Source organism: Akebia trifoliata, chromosome 4, assembly GCF_017979445.1.
Source record: "Akebia trifoliata isolate Shusen 1 chromosome 4, ASM1797944v1, whole genome shotgun sequence".
NCBI classification, from domain to species: domain Eukaryota; kingdom Viridiplantae; phylum Streptophyta; class Magnoliopsida; order Ranunculales; family Lardizabalaceae; genus Akebia; species Akebia trifoliata.
The window spans coordinates 12,702,373-12,711,678 of record NC_141378.1 but is presented as its reverse complement, the minus strand read 5'-3'; the positions used below and the strand labels follow the sequence as shown (position 1 = coordinate 12,711,678).

Genomic DNA, 9,306 nt, shown 5'->3' with positions numbered 1-9,306 from the left:
AAGTACAACAACTGTCATTAAATTTTATTATAAATATAAAACTTACGGGTCAGGTCAAGATCAAGTGACTCATGAAGAATGATTCTTGGAAAAAAACACATGATCTCAATCGTCTAAATACAAAATCCAACATTTGGGTCCTCAAGATAAATATCTCCAAGATATATGTTATGGAGATTAATATATATCTCAATTGTTGGATCTTGTATTTAAACGATTGGGATCATGTGTTTTCTTATGAGTCAACGGATTCCCACCCAATGTTTATTTATAATTTACTTGTTGATTTTTATATTCTTACAAAGTATCTATATTATATATATATTGCTCACTGACAATTTTGAATTCAATAAGTGAGACCGTAGGTTGTGTGTTCGATACGCAATACGTGTAATATTTCCTTAGGGGCCACCCGTCAGTCTGTTCCCTCACTTACCTGGTGCGTGTGAGGTGAGGGCGTTGCACGTGCCAGGGGAGGATTCCATATGCTTGGTTCCGACATTGGCTCATCCGATCCCCATAGTCAGAGGTAAGTTCGAAAACCACCGTTATAAAAAATAAAAAAATTAAATATTAACTTTTAACAATTCTTTTTATATAATAATATAGTAAAACAGGTGCAAGGCAAGTGCATTTTACTTGTAAAAAAAAAAAAAAGAAACCAAGAATATCTAACGTTAACTTGTTTCTTTGGTGTAAAAATTACCTTGAAGCCTATACATATACATTTCGGACCCACTCAGTTGCCGGCTATCTCTCGTATGGTTTGAAAGGCAACACACGTAGGACAGGCGTCAGTGTGTATAGATACAGTATAACTTATACGACTGACGATGACTATTTTCGTGAGTCAACAATCTCTCTGTTTCTCCCTCATTTCCTTTATCGCTGTTCTTTGTTTTTATATATTCTCTCTCTCTCTCTCTCTCTCTCTCTCTCTCTCTCTCTCTCTTATATTAGTTGAATGCTAATAAAGTCTAATCCTAACCCTAATTTTCGAAATTCGATTTCCATGGAAGATGAGGAAACAGTTGGTTACAGAATTATTGTTCTTTGTTCGAGTTCCTAAAGAAGATTCAATAGGTCTGGGAATCTTTGAAGCGGAATTAGGTTTTTGGAGAACTCTTCAGTTTTGCAGATTGCACGAAGAAGGTGTGATCTCTTGTTAGTTTTTTTTTTTTTTTGGTTGTAGTTAATTATGTGGAATTCTTGAATTGGTGAAACGTAAGAGTTATTAGGGTTTATGTTTCTTGGAATTTTGAGGAATCATAAAATTGGTTATGTTGATATTTTACAATTTGATGTATCCAATTGCAGTATTTGTATCTAAATCTCATCGCCGTCTTTGCCTAATCAGAAATATTTGAGCCGGCTAGATTTCAAATTAAACATATATAAAATAAATATTTGTGATCTTATCTTTTAGTTCCTCCACATTTTCTGCCATAAACTCATAAATTAGAGCCTTCAACTGCTCAATTTCATTGCTTTTTATTGTACTTGCCCAATTATCTCAATCGAGTTTCTTTCCTTGTGTATTTTATTGGCAAAATCCTCTCAAATGTGCTAATTTAAAAAAAAAAATTCCTTCCCTAGTTATATATTCCATTCAGCTATCTCAACATCGTTGTCTCTGCTACATTCATTCTGTAAATATATTGAGTAAGGTTGTTAAAATGCAAATCAAGTAAACGAGCATTAAATTGATTCACAACTTCTGCGTAGATTAATTTGAATATAGATCCATATTATACAGAAATAATCATCTACAAATATCACAAAATACTTAAAATCAAACAAACTTGGTACTCTGGATGGGCCCTATACATAAGAGTGAACCAAAATAAAAGAACTCAACCTACGGCACTCTATATGTGGTTGAAAAGTAGAACAACCCTGGAATCGAACAAATTTAGGTTGTCCTACACCACCCGAGACTATATTGAAATTTGGCAACTCTAAACTACTAACATTGCTGTCTTTGTGTCTCTAGATTAGTGATGAGGGGTTGATGCACACTCAACTCCTCCCACATTCCTCTTAGTGTAGAATAATACACTCTTAGGCTTTTGTCACTCTTCTGCGATGAGAAAATCTCTTCATACAACTGGTAATCTGATATAAATTCATTTTTTAAGATTATATGTATCCTGAAAGGCTTCTCAAATTTCCTTGATAGTGACTAAGAACATGACATTAGAACCAAATGTCATTTTCATGTTATTCCACAACCTGGTCATATTCTGTACATTTCTCTGAATCCATTCATCTAACTATCAGTCCCCTCTTTAGGTTCTTCCAACCTCAAGTATTTCAGTTTTTCTCTCTTTTTTTTTTTTTTTTTTTTTTTTTTTTTCTGGTTAAAGTGTAAGGAAATAATCTTGCCTACTTTGAGTCTCGTCTTCTTTTGGTCTAAGGTTTACAAAATTACAAGGATTTTAGGGGGGGTATTCTTTGAAGATTTTGTAAATAATTGGGAAAGGGTGTGTTGTATTTCTATGGAGTAGTCCCTTTGTATTGGAACTTGCTTGGTTGGTCATCTCGTCTGATCTCGCTCTTTTTAATAAAATTTTGCTTATCAGAAGAAAAAAAAAGAGGATGAGAAGTCTTCTGAAAGTGCTTACAGCGCTGTGAGAAAATTTGCTCACAGCACAATAGCAGTTTGACATGTGGTGCAAGTGACGTAAGCATTGAGAGAAAAATTATCTCACATGCCTGCAAGTCCTTTGCACAGATTTTTTTAAAAAATTTCAAATCATAAATAGGTTCTTTTGTCCCATATGGATTACTACTTTGGCAATCTAACACCTCAGACTTCCAAATTTCATGAAAAAACTCATATTCAAAAATACAAAATCAAAAGAAAACAAGTTTTTCGAGCTTGATCCAAGATGTTGAAAATTGATGGCTACCAAACCCAAAATTAAAATTAAAATTAAAATTCAACGGTGAAAAAGCTAAAAAGGAAGAAAAAGATATCACAAAAAAAAAAAAAAAAAACCACCCTACAAAATCCGGATGCAATTAAGAACACAAAGCATCTCAATTAAAGATAAAATCCTCCAAGAACACCCCATCGAAATCTTTGTTTCTCTTGCTCCAAAAGAAAGAAGCCCCAAAATCTCTAACAAAACATCTCGATGCAATTGCGCCTTACCCTGGAAAATCCACTTGTTTCATTCCTTTCAAATTCCCCAAGCAATGAAGAAGGGAGTAATGGCCCAATGATATCTCTTCCTGTCAGAAAAAAAATGTTCCAATTTCACCCAACAAAGAGATAGTCCATAGACCAAGGAAACACCTACGCAATCCGGAAAAGGGAAAGAAAAAGACACCAAATTTCTGAAGTGAACGCACAATGAATAAAGATGTGATTGCCCGATTCGGCACTAGAATTACAAAGATGACAAGCATTAGGCCCAACAAAACCTCTTTTCATTAGATTATCCCCAATAAAAAAAACTTATACGGATTTAGACCATGTTAAATAATTTTTATCGTTGAACTTTATTGAAGTCATCTGAACTCCCAAAAATCGGGATATGTTTAAAACATTGCTTCTATCACTCTTATCCTCCATAATCATAATCACACAATACAAACGAACTCTGATTATACTGAAAAGAAAAATAACTTACAATGATACAAGGGTTGTTACAAAATTTTAGGCCACTTGAGGGGGTCACGACGCCATACACTAACCTTGTATTCTCAAAAAAATACAAGAAACAAGCCTAGCATATCATGCCCCTTTTCTTTCGACACATTGAATGAATTTTCCAACAAGGTTTCAACTTCACAAACCATCACACCACTATTAGATTAGGAAGAAAACTAAGGAGAAACCCCTTAAAAACAGCAAATATGGATTTAGGGTTAAAAAAGGGGGAAAAAAATAAGAGGAAAAAAAAGACAAGAAAAGATGAAAAGAAAAACCTAGAATCAAGATAAAAAATTCACTCACTCTGATACCATGTTTAGTTAGAAACTAGGGTTTTATGAACTTTTAGTATATGAAGAAAGGAGAAGAAGAAAAACTAAAAAAGAAAACAAGAGATTGAAATTATAAATTGGAGATTGAACAATAAGGTACGGCTGGTCGAGCTAGTGCCACCTTTTATCATAATTCCAATTATACAAAAAAGACAAGTAGTACCACATTAGTACATTAGTGTGCAACACACTTAAGTGAAACAAATATAAATCCATATACTATCCTTATTTAACAAAAATAATAACTAAAGAGTATATAACTATACCAGAATGACATTTTAAGAATAATATATACTATTTATACATGTTATAGTGGTAAAATATCTGAAAATTTTCTTTTATTTTTATTTTTAAAATTTTATAATATTTGTAAATCTAGTTTCACATCTTTTTTACATTTGAAGTAGTGCAACCTTACCATCTAACTTGGGCACATCTTAATCCAAGTACTCTTTGTAGTGACACACTTTATATTCTTGGTTGGAATTTGATGACTTACTGTGAAAGTCCTAATTTTATTTTCTTGCAATAGGTTTTTCTCTATAGATGGCAGAAAGCTGGGATGGGAGTCATGATGCTGGTAGCCAGTCTGAGGAGAGCTACCACTTTGAAAGGACACATATTGAGCCTATTTATGATTCATTTGTTTGCCCTCTTACAAAGCAAGTAATGTGTGATCCTGTTAGCATAGAAACTGGGCATACTTTTGAACGAGAAGCAATTGAAAAGTGGTTCAAGGAATGCAAAGAGAGCGGAAGGAAACTAATTTGCCCTTTGACACTGAAAGAGTTAAGAAGCACCGATCTAAACCCTAGTATAGCTCTACGAAACACAATTGATGAATGGAACATAAGGAATGAAGCTGCTCAGCTTGATATTGCTCGTAGGTCCCTGACTTTGGGCAGTTTAGAGCACGATGTTATGCAAGCCTTAATGTATATCCAACACATCTGCCAGAAAAGCAGATCGAATAAGCATGTTGTTCGTAATGCAGAGTTAATACCAATGGTTGTTGACATGTTAAAGAGCCGAAGTATGAGAGTTCGGTGTAAAGCCGTAGAAACCCTCCGTATTGTGGCAGAGGACGATGATGATAATAAGGTTATCTGTAGGTTTACTTGTTTTACTGGTTTGATATTTGTGCATATTTGCAGCCATAGCAACAAAATTTTGTGATTTTTGACAAATATCGTGATTAAATCACGATTTTAATAGTTGTCGATTAAATTGCAATTTACAACAAACGAAAAAAACGCAAATTTTTTGGAAAAATATTTGATTTTTCAAAAAATCATGATTAATCGAATTTTTTTTAAATCACAGATTATTTTTTATTATCAATATTCAATATTTTCTAAGTGTTATTTTATCATGTAATATTCGAAATGCATATATATATATATATATATAGATATTACAATTTTTATTTTTTAATTTATCCGATTTTATCAACTTTTGCCTAGTTTTTCTGAAGCTTTCTATTGCCGAATTATTCCTGAACCCCGACTTTGTCACTATGTTCATAGCCATGGAAGTAATTTTTGGGTATGTTCTTTACTTTTTCTTGTTCTGCAGGAAGTAATGGCTGAAGGGGACACTATACGCACAATTGTTAAATTTTTGTCTCACGAGCTTTCGAATGAGAGGGAGGAGGCTGTGTCACTGCTTTGTGAGCTCTCAAAATCTGAAGCTATGTGTGAAAAGATTGGTGCGGTCAATGGAGCAATTCTTATACTAGTTGGGATGACAAGTAGTAAATCAGAGAATATCTTGACTGTTGAGAAAGCGGAAAAAACATTGGAGAATCTGGAGAAGTGTGAGAAAAATGTGAGACAGATGGCTGAAAATGGTAGACTACAGCCTCTTCTTACACTCCTCCTCGAAGGTAATTTCTCCTTCTGTAATCTTTCAAATTTGCTTCCTCATCAAATTTATTCCGGATAGAACTCTTCCCATGTCTTAGTTTTAGATTATAATGGATGCAAAACATGGAGTGTACTGCTCTCCTCAAAACAGAAGCAATTTTTCATTATAGGAGGATATTTACAAATGCTTTATATTAATAAATATGCCTATCCCTTTTTCATATCTATATAATACAACACAACGGTGACTCCCACTCTCTTTGTCTCAAGATTTATACCCCCATGAACAACGTATCTTGATGACAGGTTTACCTTTTCTCTTCCTCCTCTTTCCAAAAATGCCCCTAACTTTATTCTCTTTCTTCTTCTATCCTTTTCCCAACATTACCCCACCAACTTTCTATATTGCTTTTCCTCTTTTACTCCCCTAAGAGGATGGTACGGGCAAACTCTAGTGTTACTATAAAATAGAAAACTGTCTCTTTTGAGTTTATTTTTTTAATCACTAACCATTAAATCCTTCATTCTTTGGTTTTTTTTTTTTTGGTCTGTTGTGGTTTGAATCCTTGTTTCTCTAAAACACGTTCTATGTCATATTTTAAATCTATTTTAATTTTTCTATGATAGTTGTTTCATTCCATTTTCTCGATTCTAACCATCTTGAGCCCACATTCTTACTCCCGAAATTTCCACAACTTTACGTGTGAGGGCTCCTCTCCCGTATGTCATTAGCTCCAGGGAGAACCAAAAAATAAATTATATCTTCATTTTCTGTTGATGGATAAATATTTATTGATATTGGTTTGAATGGGTACCTTGTTGTTTCAGCGAAGTCTCGTTGATTCTTCTTTCTTAATATCATATAAGATATAATATATTAATGCAGTTATGTCTGTAGTAAAATTGTTTTGTTGCACTTCTTAGTTCTTACCATTGAAATTTGATGCAGGTGCCCCTGAAACCAAATTAGCAATGGCATCATACCTAGGAGAGCTGGTTTTGAGCAATGACATAAAGGTTTTGGTTGCCAAAAGAGTGGGTTCATCACTAGTGAATGTCATGAGAATCGGAAACATGCAATCGAGAGAAGCCTCATTGAAGGCTTTGAACCAGATTTCATCTTGCGAGGCAAGTGCCAAGGTTTTAATAGAAGTTGGGATCCTTCCCCCACTAGTCAAGGACCTTTTCACTGTTGGTGTCAATCAGCTTCCCACGAAGTTGAAAGAGGTTTCTGCGACAGTTCTTGCTAATATTGTGAGCTCAGGCTATGACTTTGATTCGATTCCAGTTGGGCCTGACCACCAAACTCTTGTATCAGAAGACATAGTCCACAATCTACTCCATCTCATCAGCAACACTGGTCCTGCCATCGAGTGCAAGCTTCTCCAAGTTCTTGTTGGACTCACTGGTTCACCCACTACTGTTCTGAATGTAGTTGCTGCAATCAAAAGCTCGGGTGCCACTATCAGTTTGATTCAGTTCATTGAAGCTTCACAGAAGGACTTACGAATGGCTTCGATAAAACTTCTCCAGAACCTTTCACCTTTCATGGGTCAAGAACTAGCAGATGCCCTACGTAGCACAGCTGGACAACTTGGTAGCCTTATCAAAGTAGTTTCGGAGACAAATGGCATCACCGAAGAGCAGGCGGCCGCTGTTGGTATGTTAGCTGACCTTCCAGAGAGGGATTCGGGCCTCACTCGGCAACTACTTGATGAAGGCGCCTTTGAGGTAGTTATTTCCAGAGTGGTCGGGATTCGGCAAGGAGAGATCCGGGGTAGCCGATTCTTGACCCCATATCTAGAAGGGCTCGTGCGGGTCCTAGCGAGGCTCACATTTGTCTTGGCTGATGTGCCAGACTCTGTTGCTTTGGCACGTGAGCACAATCTTGCTGCATTGTTCACTGATCTTCTTCAGACAAATGGGCTTGACAAGGTACAGATGGTGTCAGCCATGGCTTTGGAGAACTTGTCACAAGAGTCTAAACGTTTGACACAACAGCCGGAGTTACCAAGCCCTGGGTTTTGTGGTTCTATCTTCCCGTGTTTAAGTAAGCCACCGGTGGTCACTGGGTTGTGTCGACTCCATCATGGGACTTGTTCGTTGAAGGATACTTTTTGTCTTTTGGAAGGAAAAGCTGTGGGAAAGTTGGTGGCTTGTTTAGACCACACAAATGAGAAGGTAGTTGAAGCAGCATTGGCTGCACTATGTACGTTGTTAGATGATGATGTCGACGTTGAGCAAGGTGTGATGGTCTTGTGCGAGGTGGAGGGAATTAAACCGATACTTGATGTTTTGCTTGAGAATCGAACTGAGGTACTGAGACAACGGTCAGTTTGGGCTGTTGAGAGGATTTTGAGGACTGAAGACATTGCGTATGAAGTTTCTGGCAATCCTAATGTGAGCACTGGACTCGTTGATGCATTCCGACATGGTGACTATCGGACTCGTCAGATTGCCGAGCGTGCATTGAAGCACGTGGATAAGATACCAAATTTCTCGGGCGTGTTTCAGAACACTGGGTAGGATTGTCCATTATAAGTGCTTCACTCATGACTGCCCAGTCAACGAATGCAAGGGTTGCATGCATTGTTTTCTTGTCCAATATCCCTTTTATGCAAGAGAGCTTTTATTGCCACTCCAACATTTGCTAACGCCACACCAAGGTGTGTAATTCTTTGGTGATTTATGTATGAATTGGGGTGGCTTTAGCAAAAATGGTATGTCAATAGAAGTTCTTTTTATACAATCCATTGGGAGATTTATCAAAGGTCTCATTTGATAATGGTTTTGTGTGAAGCCTCCCCAATTGCTGGACTCCTTTGTCTGGTAGTATTATATGTTGTGTTCTTATGGTTTCCACAGGGTTTCAACTGTAATTTGTTGTTAATGAATATTTCCAAATTTTTTTGGAGTATGTAATAATTGGTTTGTCACTGCATTTGGAAAACTCAAATGTTCTGTTTCAATTTACATACCTATCTTCCAAAACTGGTAAACTCTCCTAATTCTACTCTAAAGTGGATCTTCACCTAAATTAGATAATAAATGGATCTTCATTCCCATTAAAACTTTACAATATATCCTAATTACATCACCCTCAAGATTAAGGATTTGCGGTTGAGTGACGAGGAATTCTGATGTGAACCTAACCAATACATCCTAATTTAATGGTGCGAACTCTTGTCACTTGATGGTTCGATCTTTTGTTGCTTTAACAATGGTGCCCTTAATGGATCCCTGTTAGTCCTTTTTCCAGGTTACTCCTTTAAACTTGAACCTACCAAAGACATTATCTTGATTCTTGACTCTGATACACCTAGTAGATTATGGTTTGGAAAGTAATATTAACACTTCCAGGAAACTTGCAACTTGTTTCATTGGTTTCTCATCTTTATAGAAGGGGCCAGATTATTTGCACCCACTTTTTTGCTCATCTCATCCGATA

The 9,306-nt window shown here is 36.1% G+C and overlaps 1 protein-coding gene across 1 annotated transcript; it reads left to right on the top strand.

Moving 5' to 3' along the window:
- The first annotated feature begins 850 nt into the window (after positions 1-850).
- Positions 851-8,831, top strand: SAUL1 (senescence-associated E3 ubiquitin ligase 1). Its single transcript, XM_086439623.1, has 4 exons — positions 851-1,152; positions 4,526-5,094; positions 5,569-5,878; positions 6,808-8,831. Exons 2-4 carry the CDS (start codon positions 4,540-4,542, stop codon positions 8,382-8,384), a joined length of 2,442 nt encoding a protein of 813 aa, XP_086295749.1. The 5' UTR covers positions 851-1,152; positions 4,526-4,539; the 3' UTR covers positions 8,385-8,831.
- Positions 8,832-9,306: the final 475 nt, after the last annotated feature.